The 24,155-nt window shown below is 44.2% G+C and overlaps 1 protein-coding gene and 1 non-coding gene across 8 annotated transcripts in view; both read right to left on the reverse strand.

Annotated features, from left to right (window-relative positions):
- Positions 1–4,987: 4,987 nt before the first annotated feature.
- The window catches only part of FBLN2 (fibulin 2), a 113,209-nt gene continuing 94,041 nt past the window's right edge, over positions 4,988–24,155 (reverse strand). For all 7 annotated transcript variants that reach the window (XM_061357807.1, XM_061357811.1, XM_061357805.1 and 4 more), the window contains 9 exons: positions 20,723–20,857; positions 18,110–18,247; positions 17,656–17,799; positions 13,974–14,102; positions 13,343–13,468; positions 12,624–12,740; positions 11,709–11,837; positions 7,112–7,235; positions 4,988–5,927 (listed from right to left, as the gene is read on the reverse strand). In XM_061357807.1, coding sequence (XP_061213791.1) covers positions 5,570–5,927; positions 7,112–7,235; positions 11,709–11,837; positions 12,624–12,740; positions 13,343–13,468; positions 13,974–14,102; positions 17,656–17,799; positions 18,110–18,247; positions 20,723–20,857 — 1,400 coding nt within the window. In that variant the 3' untranslated portion in view covers positions 4,988–5,569. The remainder of the gene's footprint in view (positions 5,928–7,111; positions 7,236–11,708; positions 11,838–12,623; positions 12,741–13,342; positions 13,469–13,973; positions 14,103–17,655; positions 17,800–18,109; positions 18,248–20,722; positions 20,858–24,155) is intronic.
- On the reverse strand, positions 21,975–22,057 carry TRNAL-CAG (transfer RNA leucine (anticodon CAG)). The gene has a single exon. It is a non-coding gene; the product is annotated as a tRNA-Leu (tRNA).

Here is a 24,155-nt window from a genome sequence, read left to right on the forward strand (position 1 = left end):
CTCCAGGCTCAGGCAGGAATACACAGACCAGTCAGCCATTGCAGTACTTAAAAGACTTTTACTTTTTACATACAAAGAGTCTGTAAAACACTTCTTCCCTGGTGCAGAAAGGAAACCATTAGAACACCAGGTAAAACCTTCTTTCTCACCCATCTCCTGCTATTTCAAGTCTATGTTATGTTAATTCCAGCCAAAAGAACATGCATTGTTCAGAGAGGTCACATAAAAGCCATTTCCTATTTTGGGAATGTACTAATAATCTGAGTTCTTACAGATATATAATCATCTGCCCCACGTCTGCTCTAACTCTTCATTAGGTTCGCAGCTCTTGTCTTCCTCATGAATTTATCAGCTTTCACAGGCCTTGAGTAGCTCTTCTTGATCCACCTCAACCAGGCCACAAAGAAGCTGAGGGAATAAAAGCTACTTAACCCACGTGGTCATAAAGGTACAGTCAGGCCTGATCTCTTTCTGCTGAGACCCTTTGTGTATGTGGATGTACACTCACAATCCCTGTCTCTGTTACCCAACCAAATGAAGCAAAAGGCGCGTTACTGAAGATGGGAACTGCCCTTCTAAGAGCTAGACCAGTGGCAGGAGACTGAAGTTCCAGCACAAAGCCATTTGGACCCAATGAAAGCCCACCCTTGCTGGCCAGTGGGTCTTTGGTGGACATGTCTGCTCCAGTTCAATCATGAAAAGAGCCAAGGCTGCAGTGCCAACAGCCCCTGCATTGCAGCTCCTCCCAAAACTGATGGACCACGCTTTGGATTGGTAAGATGTTCCTCTGATCATGCTGGGAAGAGAAGAATGGGAAACGGTCTCCCACAAGCATTTCCTCTGCTCTAACCAGCTGCACTGAATAAATACTTGAACCCGTTTTTAGAATGCCTACTGTGCACAGTGCTGATGGAGAGACTTTACTTGTAACATGGCACTTCCTGATAATCATATGCAAGGCCTTTCCTAATCTTCCCTCATCAATTACCTGTCTAGAAAATGAAATGTTGGTGCTGCAAACTGCCAGATCCTTCATATGATTGGCTGTGGCTGGGTTTAGTCAGCAAAAGGTCTCCAAGTAACAAATGGCTTGTCCATTTGTTCTCTGACAAGAAAGACTGTTGAGGCTTGAATATCATTTACACTCAATCAAATAGTAACACTGATGGAAAACTCGGGGTGTTGGTGACTCCTGATGTACCCCCACTGGGGCTTGGAGAAAGGCATCTCCGCTTAACACGGATCCTGCTTAATGGATGGGAAAGGCTCTCCTACTCGCTGCTGCTGCTGCTTCCGCTTCCTCCGGTGCCAGGGCTGTGGCTGTGAGATCTGCATTAACTGAGATGACGAATCACACAAACGTGTGTTTGTCAGTTGGCACTTCCCTGCTCAGTGCCTGTGGAACTGTTCACTACGTAAAACAAAGGATGGATGGAAGAAAGTCACTTGTATAAACTCATTTTTAGCGAAAAACCAAAGAAAAGCTTGATGTATGCAAACTCCCACAGCTCCCATGTTTTACAGCTGGAGAACAGCAATAATTTTTCCCTGGTAATGGGTCTTTATGATATCAGATACAGAAAGATTTGCACTTTATTACCGGTAAGAGTCCAAATTAAAGAAATGACTTGAAGTGGTAGAAGTTGGCCTTGGGCTATAGCGAATACAGAATATCTCCCTTCTCACCATACTGGTGGTGTTTACCACCAGTAAAGCTGCAGTTCAAACAAGTATTTTACAATATAATAAAATTGTTGGTTATGGCATAAAAAGCCCCAAGATCTGGTCTCTCCATTTGTTTAGTGTACACAAGGGTCAAAATAAGATCAATTGCGGAAAAGAACAGCTGATTATTTTACCAGGCAGGGCTGGAGCAGGTGACCCGTGAGGTCCATCCTGAACTGGTATTCTACAGTTCTGTGATTACTGAGCTGTATGTACTATAGCAAACATCCACAGATTGTAGCTATGATTTTCCTTTTAAAAAGTTTGCAGAATATCTGTTTCTAGCTGGAACAAGGGAAGCTCAGAACATTCCAACACTGGAGCTTCTTCGCTGTTTTGGGTGGGAAAATAAAAGAAGAATTGATTGTGTGGAAGACAACTTCCTTCTGTGAGTAATAAAGGATGCGACAGGGAGAGGTGCCATGCTTGACCTCGTGCTCACCAACAGGGAAGGGCTTGTTGGAAATGTGATGCTCCAGGGCAGCCTTGGTTGCAGCAATCACAGGATGGTCGAATTTGAGATCCTCAGGACAGTGAGGAGAGCGTGCAGCAAGCTCACTGCTCTGGACTTCAAGAGAGCAGACTTTGGCCTCTTCAGGAACCTGCTTAGTAAGGTTCCATGGGATATAGCCCTAGAGGGCAGGGGGGCCCAAGACTCTTGGTTGATATTCAAGGATCACCTGCTACAAGCTCAGGAGTGTTGCATCCCAACTAGAAGGAAGTGCAGAATGAGGGCCAGGAGACCTCCTTGGATAGATAAGGAGCTGCTGAGGAAAATTCAAATGAAAAAAGAGTCTTATAGAAAGTGGAAGCAAGGACAGGCGGCCTGGGAAGAGTACAGGGATGTTGTCCGGGAAGCTAGGGACCAGGTTAGGAAAGCTAAGGCCCAGTTAGAATTAAACTTGGCTAGGGATATTAAGGATAACAGGAAGGGATTCTACAGGTACATAGCAAATAAAAAACAGACTAGGGAGAACGTAGGCCCCCTCCGGAAGCTATCGGGAGAACTGGCTACACAGGATTTGGAGAAGGGTGAGGTTCTCAGTGACTTCTTTGCCTCGGTCTTCACTGGCAAAGGCTCTGACTGCACCACCCAAATCTTGTAAGGCAGATAGAGGGACTGTGAGAATGAAGACCCCAGGCCCACTGTAGGAGAGGACCTGGTTCAAGACCATCTTAAGAACCTGAATGTGCACAAGTCCATGGGACCTGGTGAAATCCATCCGTGGGTCCTGAAGGAGCTGGCAAATGAAGTTGCTAAGATGCTGACCATCATATTTGAAAAGTCATGGCAGTCAGGTGAAGTTCCCGACGAAAAAGGGAAATATAACCCCCATTTTCAAGGAGAAAATGGATGACCCAGGGAATTACAGACCAGTCAGTCTCACCTCTGTGCCTGGCAAAATCTTGGAGCAGATTCTCCTGGAAGGCATGCTAAGGCACATGAAAAACAACAAGGTGCTTGGTGACAGCCAGCATGGCTTCACTAAGGGGAAATCCTGCCTGACCAATTTGGTGGCCTTCTATGATGGGGCTACAGAACTGATGGACAGGGGTAGAGCAGCTGATGTCATCTACCTGGACTTGTGCAAAGCGTTCGACACTGTCCCACACGACATCCTTGTCTCTAAATTGGAGAGACATCAGTTTGATGAATGGACCACTCGGTGGATAAAGAACTGGCTGGATGGCCGCACACAAAGAGTTGTGGTCAATGGCTCAATGTCCAGCTGGAGACCAGTAATGAGTGGTGTCCCTCAGGGATCAGTGTTGGGACCGGTCTTGTTTAACATCTTTGTCGCTGACATGGACAGTGGGATTGAGTGCGCCCTCAGCAAGTTTGCCGATGACACCAAGCTGTGTGGTTCGGTTGATACGCTGGAGGGAAGGAATGCCATCCAGAGGGACCTTGACACGCTTGTGAGGTGGGCTGATGCCAACCTCATGAAGTTTAACCATGCCAAGTGCAAGGTCCTACACCTGGGTCGGAGCAATCCCAGGCACAGCTACAGCTTGGGCAGAGAAGAGATTCAGAGCAGCCCAAGGAGAAGGACTTGGGGGTGCTGGTCGATGAGAAAATGAACATGAGCCGGCTTCAGTGTGCGCTTGCAGCCCAGAAAGCAACCGTATCCTGGGCTGCATCAAAAGGAGCGTGACCAGCAGGTCGAAGGAGGTGATCCTGCCCCTCTACTCTGCTCTCGTGAGACCTCACCCCAAGTATTGTGTGCAGTTCTGGTGTCCTTAACATAAAAAGGACATGGAACTGTTGGAACAAGTCCAGAGGAGGCCATGAGGATGATCAGGGGACTGGAGCACCTCCTGTATGAAGACAGGCTGAGAAAGTTGGGGCTGTTCAGCCTGGAGAAGAGAAGGCTGCGTGGAGACCTCATAGCAGCCTTCCAGTATCTGAAGGGGGCCTACAGGGATGCTGGGGAGGGACTCTTCATTAGGGACTGTAGTGATAGGACAAGGGGTAACAGGTTAAAACTTAAACAGGGGAAGTTTAGATTGGATATAAGGAAGTTCTTTACTGTAAGGGTAGTGAGGCACTGGACTGGGTTGCCCAAGGAAGTTGTGAATGCTCCATCCCTGGCAGTGTTCAAGGCCAGGTTGGACAAAGCTTTGGGTGATATGGTTTAGTGTGAGGTGTCCCTGCCCATGGCAGGGGGCTTGGAATGAGATGACCTTAAGGTCCTTTCCAACCCTAACTATTCTGTGATTCTAAGAAGAAAAAAGCCATAAGGAAGTTCTGATACTAATTTCTAATTCTAACAAATACTTTGATTATTCTATGCTTTGCCACATCTGGCCTTCAGCTTTGGACCTCATCCAGTTTCCTGTAGAACCAGAGGAAATCCAGCTCAAAACTCTGGTTGTGATCTTTTCGAAATGGCGTGATACAAACCACCAGCTGAACCAGCATTTTCCTCTCCACCACTTAGTAACACAAATGAAGTAATTTTGCTGAAGAAGCAACCCTCCTTTGTCTTTATATGAACTCACAAGTGATTCCTCAGTGCCACACCCAATCTTTAAAATAAGGAGCAGTAATGGATTTTTTTATTATTTCCATGTTTCCTCTTGGACATCCCTCTAAGAATGATAAAGCACTTACAGAACAAAAGAAAGCCAGTCCCTATAAAGACAACTACTAGAAGTGGCAATGTGAGCTTCCACCCTAAAGCAGACATCATTTAAGGCCTTGGTCTTGCAAATATTTAGCATATGAGTAGTCCCACCAAAGCAAGTCTCATTCATAGGCTTTTTCACTGGTGGAGTTTTCTTTTATTTATATATATCTTAGGCAACATAGTATGAAAGTTGGAAGGAGGAAAATAAACTGGTAACATGAGATGAGCCAACCATCAGTGTACACGTATGGCTGCCGACAGCATCCCAACACAGAGAAACCTCAGTGAATCCTGTGGCTAAGCCAAGACATAAGCCGGTGTCATAAAGAGAAATTGCTCAAGGTTTTTTTCCTTAGTGGCAAAACCCAATACTCCCAAGTGAACATCTTTCCTCTCTAGTGCAATACCCTGCAGATGTGACTAAACCTAAAAGTCATTGCTAAGAAAAGGTTCCAGCATTGAACACAACGTATGTGCTGCCTCTGTAACCCTTCTTTTGTTCCTTGTCAAATGATGATGTAAAGAATTGTTTAAGAAAACAAAACACAAAAGATAAAAATTAACTTAATTTACACAACCAATAAAAAAGTTTAAAGAAATGATACAAAAATAATATAAAGGCTAAATACATTAAATGCCAGTTCAACAGGATTAAGCTTTGGTAGAACAGCTAAAGAGCATAGCACCAGTAAAATCCAATGTCGATACATGCTTCAGTATGCATGAGCTGTGATGAAAATATAAATTTTGGCAAGAAAAGTGGTGTATGTTCCCTGACGCCACAGTTTCATTTCCACGTCCAGCAAAAAGTCTTTAGGCTCCTTCACTTGTCGCTGAAGATAGACGATGCCCGTGTACGAGTTCAGCCTTCGAGTGCTGAAGTAGTTTTCTTCATTTCCCTTGATGATAGTAAGGATTATGTTGTCTCCAGCATAGGCAGGAGATGGTCCAATACGGAAAATGTGAGCTGGGACCACAATGTTGGTTTGGAAGTTCAGCTGGTAGTAGGTGATGCGCACCGGGGTGTTCTGGCAGTCCAGATAATTAAAACAACTGATTCGTTCACACCTCCTAAGGGAGGAGAAATGAAGCACAGTCAGGGCCCATGTAAAAGCAGGAAAGGGTCTATGTATGTAAGACTACAGCAAAATATTAGACAGAGGAGTCCCAAACTTCAATGTGCAATTACCAACTGCTTGTTCTGCTTTTACAATGCCCATAAAGCATTTGTAAATGATGTAACATTGTCAAAGTACAATATCAAAAGGAAAAGATCATGGACATGCGCAGCTGTTTCGGGAAGCTCCACAATGAGGAAACAATCCTAGAATAGCAGCCTGGTTTGTGTCGAAGGAACCTTAAAGCTCATCCAGTTCCAACCCCTGCCATGGGCAGGGACCCCTTCCACTAGAGCAGCTTGCTCCAAGCCCCTGTGTCCAACCTGGCCTTGAACACTGCCAGGGATGGGGCAGCCACAGCTTCTCTGGGCACCCTGTGCCAGCGCCTCAGCACCCTCACAGGGAAGAAAGATCCAGAGTCACGCTGCACAAAGCTTGGAGTAGGAGTCTGTGATTCACCATCAACAGCACAAGCCCAGGACAGTGCCCCAAGAAATATAACCAAAAACACCCTTAAAAGGATAGCTAAAACATGGGAATGGGAAACAAGCACCTCAACTTGCAAAGCTGCTCCATCATAAGCAACTAAATGTGGATTCCTAAAGCACTGGCGGCCACTAAGGCAGGAAATGGGCCTCCCAAGCCTCAGCTGCTGAGGAGCTGTGAGCTGTGGGGTGTGCTATTCTCAGAACCCTGCAGCCTGGCCAGCTCCTGCTCCTGCTTCCCTTCAACATTTCAACCCTCTCTGGGGAACTGCAATCAGAATATGAAACAGGGAGCCCCAGACCCACTGTAAGTGGTGACCTGCAGCCACTGCTGCTGGAAGCAGCATAGAGGATCTCATTTTTTGAAACTGAATTATAAATAGAGCCCTTCTAGAGCTGCAGCAAGTAGAGCTGCAGGCTCTGGTGACTGCTGTTAGAGCAGCAGTTGGAGGGCAAATGGGGGCTTGAGGGCTCGGAAGAAATGAGAGGGAAAAACAGCCAAAAATTCTATATGGGGAAAGTCAATGTGTTCCAGGTACCAAAGCATCTCCTTAGAGCTCTGAGTGCTTACATCTGCCCCCTACAAACTAAGGCACTATGGAACACCCCAGGCACTGGACTGGACTGCTCACTCTGTTCTTGCGATACTTACATATCAGACACTTTTCTGTAGTTGGAAGGGCACTGGAAGGACAGGCAGCGGAAGCTGCCCTGGATGTTATAGCAAGTCTCTGCAGCTGAGCAGTTGTGGGTTCCTATTGCACATTCATCGACATCTAACGAGAAGAAACACAAGGATAAAGACAGGGTAAGTTCACAAGTGATCACAGTTTAAGGGATGCAATATGCTCATGAGAGACTGTGCACAGGAAGCAAGAGGAGCCAGGGGCTCTGCAGGCTGAGTGCTCGTCCTCACCACTCAGTTGCTGTGTTACCTCTTCGGACAGGACTGAGAGCACAGAGGAGACCCCGGGGATGTGAGGCACAGCCAGTGGGGTGTCCCAGGGTCACCTTGGTGCACAGGCACTCCGAGGGATGGGTCCATCACACTGCTTCCAACCTGCTAAAATCCATACGTTCTCAGTGAAAAAACATCCCTTCCTTGCCATGACCAATGAGAGCTGCCAGTGCTGCTCAGTGTGTGCGGCAGCCAAGGGAGCTCACCTTACCAGCAGCCTGTGAGCCTTCCCCTACTGTGTGATAGTCTCTGCCTTGCTTGGCAGCCAGCGTGGCCAGGGCTAGCCCCATACCACAGGGTAAGTTTGTCTCTGTGCCTGTGCTTTGCAAACACTGGCACACTCCTGTGGACCTGGCTGTTCTCATTGCAAACACATGTGATGCAACCCAGGGTTTAACCTTCAGTGGAGAAAACAACATGAGAAAAAGTCCTCAAAACCCAGGATCCTTCTGTCTTGCCACTCCACACTACAATAAAAGCCAAACACAACCATGTTTGGCTCAGACCAAATGTGCACATCTAGACAGAACTGACCCTGCTGTATTCTCCCTTGCTCCTGATGTTTTGTAAGTCATGTTATAAACTAGGCTGAAAGGAAACACAACCAAGTAACTAGGTAGCAGTCCAAGGCAGTGGAACCCTGAACTTCTCAGAGCAGCCAACCTGTCCATGCGCACAGCTGCTGTGTACGTGTTCACCGCTGCTTTGCTTGAAGCTAGGTTTCAGTTTCCTGAAGGTGATGGGCCAATTCTGACAGCTTCACAGCTCACTGGTACTCCCTGATCCAGTTTCTTGCTCAGAGCTAGCCTATGTCATGCAAGGAGTTCCTAAGCAAGCCTGGTGCATGTCCACCACTGTGCATGTGTGACAGGCTCATTGGCTGGAGGAAGCATCTACCTGGTTTCAAGCATCAGAGCATGTGCACAGACACTGGTCCGTGCTCCTTCTTCATGGATGACGCTGTAAAATGTCCACATAGCCCAAGCAAACAAAGCTTGCAGAGGGGCCTTCCCCTCCTCAGAGCAAGCACATGCAGTGGGTGGAGGGATACTCTCTGCCTACACATTAGCCATTCCCATGTCACATTCCCATGTCATATTCCATATTGCAACAAAAGTTATCCCTCAGAAATAAACAGATCCCATCCCTCAGATCCCATCAGAATATAACCAACCCATGCTAAAAGCCAATAGGACCTTCTCACTGAGTTTTTGAGAACTAAGAAAGCTGGGCTATGTCAGGAGAATTTATTTGTGAAGAAGGTTGCTCTGGATTAAAGCATGGGCAAGCACAAAGCAAAGTAATCACTGCAGACCAGCTGCAGTGTCCGGGAGGTACAAGCTCCACCAGATCAATGTGAACAGCTTCTGAATGTGACACAACGTGAACAACACTTTAGAACAGTGCACACCTTTCTGAACATGTAAGTTAATGTCATGGATTAATCCCAGCTGGCAACTGACTCCCACACAGCCGCTCCCTCACTGCCCCCAGTGGGACGAGGGAGAGAACTGGAGGGTAAAGGTGAGAAAACAGGTGAGCCAAGTTAAATGTGGTTCAATAAGTACAGCAAAAGCTGCACATGCAACTAAAGCAAACCAAAGCATTCATTCTCTGCTTCCGACAGGTAGGCAGGTGCTCAGCCATGCCCAGGGCAGGGTAGCAGGGCTCCATCACACCTAATGGTAAGCTGGGAAGCAAATGCCATCACTCCAAATGTTCCCCATTCCTATTTCTTCCCCCCACTTTATCTACTGAGCATGATGACATATGGTCTAAAGCACCCCTTGGGTCAGTTGGGTTCAGCTATCCTGGCCAGGTCCCCCACAGCTCCTTGTAGACCCCCAGCCCTTGCTGGTGGGGTGCGCAAGGAGCAGAAAAGCCCTTGGCTGTGTGTAAGCGCTGCTCAGCAATAGCGAAAACATCCCAGTGTGATCAACACTGCTTCCAGCACAAAGCCAAAACACAGCCTCGTACCAGCTACTATGAAGAAAATTAACTGTGCTCCAGCCAAAACCAGCACAGTTAAATATAAATATTTCCCTGTAATGAGAAGTAATGCTGCAGAAGACAAAAAAGAATATTTAAAGCTCAAAGACACTTTATGGCCTAGAGCATAAACATGGTTACCTAAATAAGGCCCAAGCCATGGACCTTAAAATGCTGAAAACCAGATGCAGCAACAAGGATCCAGCCTGAGCAGAAAATACTGGCAAAGACCTCACAGTCACATTGTGTACTCCCAAATGTCTAGACAACGCACGGAGGCTTTAAAATGAACTAAATGCTAACAGACAAACCATGTGGACTGTGCAGGGCTCTGCAGTTCTGCCAGCTGTCACACAGGAGAGAGATTCTCCAGAGGAAAACTACAACCTCCCACACCCTCCATTCCCCTGGGATGAGAACTGATCTCATGCACTGAACTGACTGGTTTAAAGGTCTTGCAAAGAAAAGCATACAATAGGAAGGAGGGAATCAAAGCAAACGAAATCCCTGGCTGATCCTCAGACGTGCCCCTAGGTGAAAAGAAAATTTCTTCCACATTGCAATCGCTGCCGTGAGACTCTCCCTTCACCAGCTTGGCTGTGCTGCAAAATACCACAGGCAGTTTCTCCACAAAGGTCCATATGTTGAGATATTATTACATGAGCTACATCTCGTCTGTTTGGAATGAAAGGTATAAAGAATATACCACCAATAACTCATAAGAGCTGGTCAGATGATGAGCAACTGATGAGCAATCTTAGCTGGTGAAAACCAGTATCATCTTCTTGAGTTTCATGCAGCTGACACTGGTTCAGACTTTCTCTGACCATGGTTGCAGGGTCAACGTGTAAGTCTGCCCAGACCTGCAACTACGGACTTGCAGAGCTCAGGAAAAGGGCATGTACCTGGCTTTACTTCCAAGGCCTGACGAAATGCCACACACAGAGCTGCAGCACTCACACTGTTCTGCAGGTCCATCACCCTCACTCTCTAAGGAGGGCGCATGTACCAAGTGGCACAGGCACCTCGAAAAGCTTCTCCAAACACTGCTGTTTGGCTGATCTGTACAATAGGAACTCTATCCACAGAGGATGAGTGAGCAGGGAGGATTTGACCCCATGCGTTGGTCTGTGTGGCAAACCCTCTTCCTGCACCTCCAGTGACTGGAGCACGCTGGGTGCCTCCAGCTTGGAAGGGCTGTGCTGGCTGATGAATGCAGTGACTCACACTGTTAACTCTGGAACTGGTCCTCAGCTCCAGCCCCAGGTCTGGCAGAGGTGGCAGGGAACATGCCAGCAGCACTTGAAGTTAGCAAAGGAAAGAAACCAAACAAACAAAGCCTGAGGAGAGGAACAGCTGCAGTTTCTAAAGGTGACTTTTACATGAGAATTTAACTGCACGTGGATGTGACCACATCCATACTTAAAAACTGAAAAGATTTTGTTGTTTAGTCTGCTCCTCTGCTCCAAAGTCAGGACCAAGCACGTTCATGCTGTTCATGATTTACAGGGTGTAAATTTACTGCCCTTACCACTAGGAAGAGAATTTAAGCCTAGGAGAGACACAACCAAAAGTTATGTGACAGGTTCCTCAAAACCTAAGAGCAGGAAATACCTGGTAGTTAGTGTAACAGACTGCAGGAATGCATGTAGAGTACAGAAAGGTAACCAGATTTTCAGTCATTCTACAGTCAGGGCATCCTTTGGAAATGAGGGATTTTTACTTCAAAACCAGACAGCTGTGCACCAAATGAAAATCATCAGACACCCAGAACACATTTCTACGTCTCTGGAAAAAACAGTGTGTGTGTGCAGGACATGCCATTTACACTAACATTTAATAACACCAATCTAATTAAGCTTAGGTGGCAGGCTTCTGGACATCCAGGTCCTCATCAGAGCTCCCACTTTCACTCTCCCAGTTTTCCAGGACAGGAAAATGCAACCCATAACAAAGCCACAGATTTCTATGTCTGGCACCTCTAAAGAGGACACCAGATCACTTACTGCTGTGTCAAGGTGCACATACAGCTCATGCAAGTAGTCAAGTGCCCCAGTCGGAATGATGACATGGGGCCCCTCAGGAATTAGTTTAAACAATTAGCTCCCATTGACAGCTGGGTTGCCACAGCAAAAAGCTGACACAGGAGATACCAATATTTGGCAACTTTGTCAAATACTGGCTTTTTAACAGTGACTGATGTAAAACATGGACACTTGACTGAATCACCATAATGGTTTAGATCATTCCAAGGATTAAAGTTTCATAACATAATGGCTGCAGTTCCTAAACTCCTCATTACCTCGACAGGTTCTTCCATTGGCTGCCATGGTGTATCCCTGCTCAGGACAAGCACACTGATAACTACCAGGAACATTCACGCAGCGGAAAGTACAAAGAATGCCTGCACTCTGTGTGCACTCATCGATATCTGGGGAAAAAACACAGTTACAAACACATGTAAGAAGAAAAACAGGAATCTGGAAAGGGAGGCTGCAGAACACAAGGAAATTCTTGTCTGACACATTTATAATACATTCTTAAACAAGAACGCAACCATGAAAGTTTGACATTGCTCTAGGACCACTGATGGTGGATTCTGAAATGCTGAACATGAGGCTGCTCCCCAAAATACTGGTTGCAAGTAGTATGGATCCATGGAAAAGAACAAGCCTAGAGCATGTCTGAGTGAAAAGCTCTCTCTGGTAGCTCTGTAATTCTTCTAAGATTAGTTTGGGGGCTTCCTTGTGCTAGGAAGAACATGGGTTTCTTCATAATTTCTTAGAGACTCTCCAATGTCACCATTGGTAACTCCAAACAAACAGGTAAAACCCTTCCTTTCTCCATTCTGATCACTACTCCTCATTTAACCACCATGAGCAGAAGTAACAACAAGCCTTCACTCAACCATGGCTGAGTGGAGCCTTTAACTGATGCTGCATAGGTAAACCTATCTTCACTTCTATTTATTTCAGAAGCTCTAACCCCATGAAACAACAACCCCACCAGTTCTACGGTCACACAAGTGTACTCCAGCCCCAGATGAAAGGTATGAAAATGAATTGCATTTCTCAATTTGCAGTGTCTGTGTCAGGATGTAACTCACAATCATCCTTAGGCATCACCTGCAGCACTAGGTGCTGTGGAGAGTCAGGCAGCCCTACCTGTTGAAGAGTATATACATATTTAACTTGACCTGCCAAAGCAGCAGCCTTACCTTTGCAAGAATGCCCATCTTCTGCTAGCTGGAAACCTTGCCTGCAGTAACACTGATAGGAACCATAAACATTGGCACACTCCTGGCTGCAGGGACTAGTATCACATTCATTCACATCTGTATCCAAAAAAAACACACACACGTTGCCACGGTAGTTCAGGTATCTTCCACTATTTTTTACTCTGAGAACAGTTACCAGGTCCTTCTGATCAGGGTGAATAAGGATGGACTAATTCGTCCCAAGAAGATGTTTCTACTTTAGGCAAAATGCCAAGAAGCATGAGGATGTCTGTTCCACCTGAATTTTATGTTTATATATGCCAATGAAAACACATATACATGCAAATGTATGTTTCAGACCTTATGTTTCAGTTGATTAAAATTATGTAATCATTGCCTTAAGAAATTATGTATGACTTTCAATTCAAAATCAATTTTTTCAGGTTTTATCACTACCATGTTTCATCTTTACTAAAATTGGCATGAACAGTCTCCTGTCCTTACTCTGTTCTGTTCTCCTCTGTTAACAAAGGAAAAAGTATGACAGGGTATAGAAAAAGGGAAAAAACCTGTTTGCTCTCATCTGACAGTGTGAGTATTGAATATTTGCAAATTTGAGGACATCATGAGTTTACTGTATTTATACTGAACCTCACTCCTTCTCTAAAGTTCCTTAAATCAGACTGCAATTTCTTCCTCTTGGGAAAAATGTCTGGTACCTTCACAGTGCTTCTCATCATAGGACAAGCGGAAACCAGAAGAACAAGTGCAGTGGTAGGACCCAGGGGTGTTCTCACACGTGTGCTGACACAGGCGTCCAGGGTAGTTCCAGCACTCATTTATATCTGCCAGCACACCAAGCAAATATACACTCAGCTTAGAAGCAAAAGCATCAAACAAAATGCAGGAGGTTATTTTAAAAAGCATCAAGAAATTGATCTGCAGAGCATGAAATGCTGCAACCTCAGGTTTTACGCTATCTGACTTTGTGCTTTAATTGGTGCACAGCAGTGATAAATCACAAGATGCTGAAGAAAGCTGTGGCATCTTCAGAAAGATAAATACCTACAGCAGCAGAAGCATAACCCATATGGAAGTACTTTGCAGATTACTTTAATTGATAACCTGCAGCTAACCCAAACCAAGGGCACCAGGGCCACAATCACAACACAGAATGGCAGAACTCTAAATGGCTGGTCGCACTCGACGATGGCTGCTTTAGAGGTGACTCCGTTATCTACTGAGGCTCTGCATTGCACAACTAGTAACTGCATAGTACAGTGGTGCTAAGCACTGCCTTGAGGTCCAAGGCTCAATCAGTCTTTTTATCTCATCTTGTGCCTTACATACCAATACAGCTCCTGCTGAAGGCATCGTACTGATACCCCATCTTGCAGTCACAGCGGTAAGACCCAGGAAGGTTATGACAAATCTGCCCTTCGCCACAACGGTGCACACCAGTTTGACATTCATCCACATCTGCAGAACCAGAGAAAGCGACCAGTTAAATACGGTTTGCTAAAAATCAATGTTTATGAAGAGAAAACACAAAGTAACAGGAACAGAAACTGCTAGGGTTGCTCCCTGCACAGAACAAAGAGAATCAGCCTTTCCCACTGTGCTTCTCTGGTCAGCTTTACATACCCTAAGTAAACTTTTGAAAAGGAATGCATTATCTTAGAAGTGAAAATGGCAACTACAACAGCAATGGACCTTTCCCAGTATATTCTGCATTTCAACCTACACATTTTGATTCTGATCAAACCATGACATTTAAACACCCTATTCTGATGTTCTGCCATTCTGTGAGTCACGGCAAGGCATTTAAAGCAAAACAAGAACTAGCCAGAAATTCTGCTCATCCCTTCAATTAAAGCAATTGCTATTTTCATCTCCAGTTACCCTTTCAGTCTTGCTTCTGCTGTCTACACTTTACTCTTTCTCAATGTTGATCTTTCTTCTTTTCTCATTCAACTCACATCTTAATATTCTTCATGGCCTCTCATCCAAACCCCAATACCAACAAATTAGCTGCTTCTCCACTCACATGCATCACTCCCAATCTCATTTTAATAATGCTCAAATGAAGATGAGAGTTTTCAATACACACTGATTTATAAGACTTGCAACATGACTAAATAGCTCATCAGTATCTAACAAATCCCTGTTACTATCTGTGACAAGAAGCATCAGAAATTCTGATTAGCCCTCAGAAACTTGTATTTCTTGAAGCATTCTGAGTTCTGCTGTTTCCTAAGCCATCAGGTTCTGCTTCCTTCCTGTTACTGACACCTTCAACTACTTTGACAATCCAAACTGCTGTTCATGTAACACTAGTTAGGATGGTGGTCTAAGGCTGGAGGTTCTCCCTACTGCTCTCTTTGAAGTGATCAACTGGAGCACTATTTAACTTCAAAGGTTTTCTGGGCAGTTCTCCAACAAACAGCAGCCCTGGAGAGCGCCCGGGAAAACAACTTGCAGAGAAAATGATAGGGAAGTGAGAGCAAGTTACTGTGGAAAAGATGTGGAAAAGTGGGGATTATATCAACCCTGCTGAGAGGTGCTGACAAATACTGAGCTCAATATTCAGCACAGATTCCCACCTAAGAAAGTCCTGTTGGCATGGGAAGGGGTCAGGGATGGCAGGGAATGTCACTTGCCAAGCAAGGAATTCCTGACAGGCTCACAGATTTCTGCTGAAATGCTGTCTCATTTTCTTTTAATTCAGAGGCAGCATCAGAACAAGGAAGTTTTAAACACAGATATACATTTGTAAAGTAGCAGTTTTATCTGTAATGTATTTGTGTGTGTAACCATCTTATTACTTTGTCCAAAATTATATATTCCATTGCATTCAGACTTTAATTAGCTCTAGGGCATTATACCATCACCAGTATGCTGTATTTCACAATAGCTACAGTATTTTTCAGTTAAATTATGAGGTAGCTTTTAATGGCTCATTTATTAAACCAGAAAATACTAATATTTTAAAGAGAGGTGAATCCTCTAAGCAGAGAAGATAACCATACAAGTAGAGTTCTGCTGGAGAAACGTGCAGATTGTGTATTTACTACTGTGAATAAATCTGAATCGGGAATCTAATTAGCTATTGTAATGCCTTAAGGAAACTAGTCTTTACCACAGAGAGGGGAAGTAGGACCATATGTTTGGGGTTTTTTTCCTGAATGTCTCTGCCTACTTAAAGAAAGCCATACAAAAAAATACCAGAAGATCCAGACTGCGGAGACACAGTGATATGGCAAAGACAGAAATCACCAATTTACATTAAACATTTGTTTTCCCAAAATCAAACTAGAGAAGCTTCCTTATACCTGCTGCTTAAAAATATTGTCAATCATGTAAAGTGGAGACAAAGCATAATCAGTAATTACAATGCATTGTGCTATCTCATCAGGCTATGAAGATATAAATGCTGCATGAATGTGGCAATTTCCTCCTGTGTCACACATTACAGACACTCTCTTTTAGGAACAACTAGGGAAAGAAGCTGGCTTCTTTCTATAAATCATCCACTTGGAATTTAGGAAGAGGATGTGCACTAGCCGATGGCAGGACTTGAAAGTGAAGGCTATTAGCACTGCAGCTACTACTTCAGAGCTGCTCAGTGACAACTGCTGACCTGTGAAAGAAATGACAGTCATGGAGATGTTGGCATGGTGGAACAACCTAAAAAACAATGTCAGGGCCATCACACTTCAGGTGGTGCAAGCGTACCCAGGCCCCTGACTTCTCTGAAACAAGACTGATGGAAACCAGCTGAAGAGCTGTGTCTTCACAGCAACAAAGACAGAACTTCGGGACCTTCCCGTTGTGACAACTGGAATACTTCATGCTGCACTACTCTGCCCCCTGGAGCTGTTTTAGGAAGCTTTCTCCACTTCCTCAGTTACACACAAACTGGCCCCATCTTGTGCTACTTCCTAATCTTCCTGCCTCCTCAGTGGCCAAGCATGGTTCTGGGTAGTCCTGAGGGTAAAATCACGAAGGGAGACAGAGCATAATGAATAGCAAAAAGGAGAATGAAGAAATTTATGCAGAAATGGGGTCTATCTTATACCACTATTTTTCATTTCAACTTGCTAGTCATAGAATCACAGAATCATATATCTTCTAACACAGTTTCCACCCACCTAGAGCAGCAGAAAGCAAATCTTCTTTATTTTCCACCCTTCCTTTTATTCAAAAGTACCATAAGCAGAAATCATCAGGATTTCATCACTAACCAAAATGCTGATTTGTCTTATTTTTTTCTCCCCACTGTTGCTTTTACGATTTCCTACTTTGTGTAACACAGACCATAGGGAATTAAAGAACACATAGCCAACCCTGCCTGGCCAAGCAGCAGGCTTTCAGTTCCTCTGTGCATAGTGTGCATTTACAGAACAAATGTTAATAAGAGATGAAATCTGCTATTCTGAGTCAGTAACTCCATAAACACATTGGAACAAATGCAAATCGGTTATCAAGCTGCATGCCAGCCTGTATGAATATTTCAACATTTTTTCACAAAGAAAAGTAAGAAGTTATCCTAAATAGACACACAACTGGATGTAAATGGGGAGCACCATTCATAGTGCTACTAAGAACAACCACTCAGTGCTACTCTTGTGAGTCCATAAACTCAGTGTCTGTCTTTGCTATATCCCATAGCTTCAGATCCTGTCACTCACAGTGAGATACTGTAAAAATAGCAAAGGATTGTGGTTTTGACTGACAGCATGAGTTTGAAAAGTAGCTAGAGCACATTTGCTCTAGAACAGTAGCCAGTAAATCCCATATGCAGTCAAAACCAGTGTCATCTGGTGTACCAGGAGGAACTCCATGCAGCAGCCAGACATCAGTGCAGCATCCTGTAGTGCAAGCATATCACCAAGCTCACTGGACAGCAAATGCATACAGCAAATTCCCATTCCTCAAACACAGTTAGCAACCTCAAACCCCCTTTTTTAGAACTGAAATGTTCTTCTTCCTCTGAGAGGGCACCTGACCAGACCCTGGAGTCTAACCTTACCGACACATCGCGTTCCCTCCTCGTTGGAGTGATAGCCTCTGCTGCATGTCAGCATGTTCCTTTGGCAGGTGTAAGACCCAACGGTATTGATGCAGTTGAATCCTGGTTTACATGGCTCAGGGAGAGATGTACATTCATTAATATCTGGTGAAGAAAATGAATTAGAATAGTGAGAGAAGCTACTTAACCTTTCTGGTCTGTTTTCTTCCAGCTGTCACTTCTTTTCCTTCATTTCAATGTATTGTGCTGATGAAGGTCTCCTGTGTCAAGACTTTCAAATTCAATAAGCAAGCACACATATCTTTAAAAGGACAGTGATGTTTAAGTTAAATTCACAGCAGGATTTGACGAAAACTACATGTGGTCAATATATGCCTTTTGGAGAGGCTAAAAGGAAGAGGAGTTGGCCAGTGCTGCTGCACATATGACAAACATATTCTCGGTCAAGACTTACCCACGCAGTTTCCCTCAGGGTCTTGTAAAAATCCATCCATGCAACGTTGCTTTGACTCACAGTAGAATGATCCTTCTGTATTCTGACAAACGAAGTTTACCTTACAACTGTGAGTTCCCCTCTTGCACTCATCAATATCTGTTATCAGATCAAAACACCAAATTGTGACCAGTGAAGCTGTAATTTTCAGTAGTCTTCATGACTAGCTAACTTCTCAGAAGGGAAGTTGGAAAGCATTACTGAAATCAGATAACAAACACTGCCTATGGGAAATCCGAGGTTTAGGTGTGTTTGCTCTTGGCCATCCATTTTAGCAGAGGCTTCAGAAATTGTCTACAGCAAGTCTGACTCAGATCCCTACTGCCTCGGTCACAGCATCTCTTGTAAACCACAAATACTCAGACAACTGCAGTTTTAAAATCCTAAAGACCCACATCAAAACTACAAATAAAGTATACAAAATATGTTCCACACTCAAAAGCAAAATGGTCTCTTGCTCTTGTTCCTCAGTAATTCCAGGTAGAAACCTACCTCCACTGAATTTGATATTAATAGGGCACCTCATTTCAACAAGGCTGGGGTTTACTGTGTGCACAGGTACATGTGTATATATATATGTACTTACATACACAGAACAAACACTTATCCAACTATGAAAACTATACTGAAAAAATGGGAATGAGAGACAGTGATATTAATAACCAATGTTGCTATTCTGCAGCCAGAGCCCAACACAGATTTCTCATTTTGTATTACATGTGTGAGATTATTTCTCAGAGATGTTCACCAACCCAACGCTTGCTTGCTGGGCAGACTGAAAGCTTTAAAGTTTCAAGCTTATCAGTTTACACTCAACTGATCTGTGTTGAGTAACTGCAAGTACCAGCTGGTTTGCTGCCACTTTCCAGTGGAAGGAACCTCATCCAGGAAGAAACTTCAGCTGTAAACTCATTCTAAATTCAGTTCCTGTGAATATTTTCAAATGCTGCTAGTTCCTACGAACACTCCCTGTGATGAACATCTTTACCAGAAGATAAGACAGAGAAAACTACATCTGCATCCCCACTCCTCCAGGAGGACAAGGAGAGAACTGCTGGTACTTCTCTTTCTATTCTAAAACCTCAGTTAAATGCTAGGGCCACAAGGGAACATGCAGAAGGTACAATATTCATAGGTTCATAGAACCACAGAATAGTTTGTGTAAAAGGGACCTTAAAAGCCCATCCAGCTCCAACCCCTGCCACGGGCAGGCACACCTGCCCACCAGACCAGGTTGCTCCAAGCCCTTGTGTCCAACCTGGCTTTGAGCACTGCCAGGGATGGGGCAGCCACAGCTTCTCTGGGCACCCTGTGCCAGCGCCTCAGCACCCTCACAGGGAAGAGCTTCTGCCTAAGAGCTCAGCTCAGTCTCCCCTCTGGCAGGTTCAAGCCATTCCCCTTGGCCTGTCCCTACAGGCCCTTGTCCCAAGCCCCTCTCCAGGTTTCCTGCAGCCCCTTTAGGCACTGGAGCTGCTCTAAGGTCTCCCCTTCAGGAGCCTTCTCTTCTCCAGGCTGAACCACACAGCCGTCTCAGGCCATCATATATTAATTGTTTTCTTAGCGTATCTATAGACAGAGACAAAGAAAAATGTGGAATTGAGTATTTCATAAACTGCAAATTCAGAAGATATCTGTAGGCAATTTTACAGAGCAGTTCTGAAACTTTAGTCTTCCTTATAGGTCAGTAATTTAAAGGCTACTTTAAAACAATTTGTAAAATTTTGTAATTTTTTATAATCTAACTTTAAGACTAGAAAGATTAGCAATAATTGTTAGAAGTGCTGTAGAATCAGACAGCAGAACAAGACATCCACAAACAACCTCTTCAGTTAAACCAAGGTTTCTTTATAACGGCTGTATACAAAGCGAGATTTCTGACCAGTTGTTTATGACCTTATGGTATATGTCAAGAGCTCAGTTATTCTCTTGCACATCTCTTACTCCAGCTGTCAGGAAACTCTTTGTGTAAAAAATTTAGGAGTAAATAGGACTGACTTTTGCCCCAGAAGACATGGCACATGTGTCTATTGCACACTCCCATGCTGCAGAGCAACTTCTGCTGTGCTGATGTTAGCAGCTCCAGTCAACCTCTATAACAGGCCAAGAAGGGGGAGATGAAGAATAACTTCTTAACCCCGTGAAAATTCCAAATGTAAATAAATGCAGACAGACCTCCTAAACAGGAAGGGCCAGACTGAATCAGCCCCATGATCCACTCAGGCTGTGATTCAGTGCTCAACAGCAAACAGTATCAGCCCCTTCAGAGAAAAGAAGAGCTGGGCAGAGCAATGCAATAGGAATTCCTCCATCAGTGAAATCTCTCTCTAACCCCTTAAAAGCAGGGTAAATCCTAATTCAAAAGGTTTCATCAATTTTCCAAATAATTTATAGGTATTGCTGGAGACAATTTCAAATAAATGCATTTCAGAAGTGGCCTATGAAGCCAAACATTTGCTCAGTCTTTTATAGCTACAATCCTGGTATCACAGCCCAGCCACAGTAAAATGCTTTGCTAGTTCTTCCCTTTCCCTTTTGCTAACAGCTATTGCATCAGCTGAAGAACACTTGTCTTACCAACACATTCTCCATCCTTCAGTTCATAACCCGGCTGACAGCTCAGTTCCTGGAGACACTTGAATGATCCCACTGTGTTGAGGCAGTGCTCTCTCCGCTGGCAGGTGTGTGTGTCTGTCACACATTCGTTGATGTCTACAAGGAACAGTTCAACAAGTCAGTGCCATATATTTGGCAAGGGATTTGCCTCTTCCTGCTCTTTTGGAAGGAGTCAAAAGCTCAAGTGAAATCATTTTTTCCAAAAGATAACCAATACAGCCTGTGCTACAGTATTCTGATGAAAGACTTTTGTCCCAGGATCTTTTGTTAACACAGAGTAACTTAAGAGACACAAATCACAGGGAGGTCTCCTTCTCCTCCCCTCTACCTAAATGTGCGGTGGCATTGAGGACAAAGGATGCACAGAACTGATTAAATGCAGGGCATGGGCAGAGGACTGATAATTGGCTTCTGATTTACTGGAGAGAAACCTCCTGGACAACTGAATAAGAAAGTGGTTAATGCTCATTGCTCATGACAGGTTTTCCCAGCTCAGCATATGTAACAGTCTTGCTGCTTCATGCCACATAGACAGGAGCTGCTGGTGTGGAACTGCTGCTGGAGACAGGAACTGAAACTGCCTGCCTGGCTGAAGGTGGAGTCATGTAACACACTGATTGCCTAAGGAATGTGTCATTAGAAGTGGATATAACGAGAAAATATGGAGAGAGAAAACCTGAAAGGCCCAATCAAGTTTGTAAATTTGTATTTCAATATTTAAAAAGATTTGATTTCAGCAGGTGGAGAAGGAAAAAAAGTCTTAAAAAAATAAAAATTACTTAAATACAAGGTTGCAGAATGTAGGATAATTTGGGAAGGAAATGCCATACCTCTAAAATGCTACATTTCGATAAGCTTGGGTGAAATAACGTCAGATTCAGGTTTTGCTTATTTTAATAATGAAAGCCAGATATAGCAAGTACTTAAAAGCCACAAAAAGGGGTAGAGACTGGGAAGAGAAACTGTCCTGTGCTTCTCCACAAAATCTTACATATTCACATCTCTGTATACAGGTAAGAAGTACTTCTGGAACTAACAAAAAACAACTTTGACCATAATCACTACCAGTCATCTGGCTTCTCTATGCATGAAGCTGTTTTCATATATACACTAATGCAAGTAATCTTGCCCCTGAGCTTGCCCCTGTTCCAGTGCAGTCTGGATCAGTCCATGGCAGATGGTAGGGCTGTGTTTCCATCCCTGAAAACAGGGATGTCAGAAGTGGGATTCGAACCCACGCCTCCAGTGGAGACTGCGACCTGAACGCAGCGCCTTAGACCGCTCGGCCATCCTGACCTACACTTGAACAATCAAGTGATGATGTGCTCCCCTGGATGTGCTCATCTTGGCTGTAGAACCTCATCTCAGAGCAGTACAACATCAGATACATTACTTCCCCTCGTGAAGAGTGACAACAGGAAAAGGCATTTTTTAAACTTTTTGTCCCAGAAAACGTGTCAACTTGTTTTCTACCAAGTATATCAGGAGGAGCACCAAGACATTTCAGTTCCTGCTGAAGTCAGCTAACTGGTGACGTGCACTGAGTTTGGCAAGACCAGTGCGTTAGCTTGGTGCCATTTTATTTCTCATTTATTTGTGCTTAGTTTTTTTCTCACCACTATTATTCACATGTTGTGTACTTGCTATCCAACAGCAGCTGATTAATCTACAGCAAGGTCACTGCCATGCTGGAGAGCTCTCTGCCTGTCCCACACGATATTGGAGTACTTCCCCTGAGTGGCAGGTACTTGCCGACCTCGGTGTTTTTACATAGTGATGCCCTCCTAAGGCTTGCACAGCTCCCTGCTTGCTACAGATTAGAATGAAGAGTAAGGAACAAAATTCTTGTAAGTGGTCTTGGTTGGGGGGAAACACAGCCAAAACAAAGAAAAATCCCCAAACCAAACACCCTTCCCCTCCAGCTCACATGAGCTGCTGTGATAGACCTCTCTCACCCAACTAGACCTAGCTCTTAAGAAAATGTGAGAGATTTTTCTTCTTGTTGTTGCTTGGGTTTTATTGAATTTTAGAGGTAAATGGCTCTGGATAGCCACTAAACAGCACCCAAACCAGTGCAGAGACTCTCTGCTGGCTATACAACAGATCTGAGATTATCTTTTCTTGCAAACCACAAAAAGCCTTCCTATATAAACAAACTGTCAGCACTACACTGCATCATGTGAACTCCATTCAGTTCGGCACAATGTTGGAAAAGCCAGCGGGAGGAAAGCGTGGTTGTCTGAAACACTACCCAGAGAGGGTAGGAGGTGTTCTGCCTGACTCCCAGGTGTACACAGTTAGAAAGGAGGTCAAGATTTCACAGGCAAAAAACAGATCTAATGTAACTAATGTAACATTGTTTCATTCAATTTTCTAATCTCTGAGTACTTGAAAAAACAAGTCCAACAGGCCAGAATGCATCTGAGGAAATTAGAAGGATAAGAACTGGAAGATTACAAACAGAATTTCTGCTTTCAGTGAAAGTTTTGTGCACAAGTGATGCGTTGAGTATCTCTAAAGCCTAATGATTGTGACCTGGGTTTAAACTGTGAGCAACACAGCATGCACAGTTCTGCTCTGTCATATCCACTGTTAGGGCATGAATCTCATTCTCTGCTATCAGGCCAGTTGCCAGCCCACCGAAGTTCCCTTTTCATTTTATTACAGACATGCCCTTTTTTGTTCATTTTCCTAAACACGTTCCTAAATGGTCATGCCACAAAATGAGATCTCTGAAGACTTGCACTATCTGTCTCCCGAGTTCCCACCTGCCCATGTCGTTGATCTTCCTACCAATGCCTATTGCAAAACAGCATCCCTTAGCATGAGCATGGGAAAAGGCATCCCTGGAACTATGGTCCCAGTTTGTGCTGGGACAGCACACAGCTCTTGCACAAGCTCTGTTCAGCCCAGGCTGTACCTACTATCATGTTGCTCTACCATTATGACACACGGTAGAGGGAAGTGATGACTAACTGTATTTCTATAAAACAGGACAATCTCTCTCCTTTTTCCCTCCCTGTTGATTATCCATAAAATCAAGAGTGCCCATAACCTGCCTCTCTTCAGTACTGGAAACCAGCTCAACAAGTCAGCAAGATGATTTGCAGAGCACTAGGAAAAACATGAGTTATGTTTTAAGTTTGAAACAAAGTCAACTGCCAACATGGGAAGCTGCAGCCTTCATCCAGTGCAGTTCAGACTGGGAGGTAAGGCAAGATGGTATTTAAAAAAAATAGGAATAAGAGGAAAAATAATTCAGTAAATATTAAAAATAAGGAACAGTTAATTTTTAAAAAACCTACTAGGTCGATGTGTGTGGCAACAACATTCCTCACATGATGTCAGTAAAACCAGAATGAAATGTAATCATGTAATACCTCTTCTTTTCAAT

This window comes from Neopsephotus bourkii, unplaced genomic scaffold (genome assembly GCF_033783945.1).
Source record: "Neopsephotus bourkii isolate Nb327-2 ecotype Australia unplaced genomic scaffold, CSIRO-AGI_Nbou_v1 NB_923, whole genome shotgun sequence".
Classification (NCBI taxonomy): Eukaryota; Metazoa; Chordata; class Aves; order Psittaciformes; family Psittacidae; genus Neopsephotus; species Neopsephotus bourkii.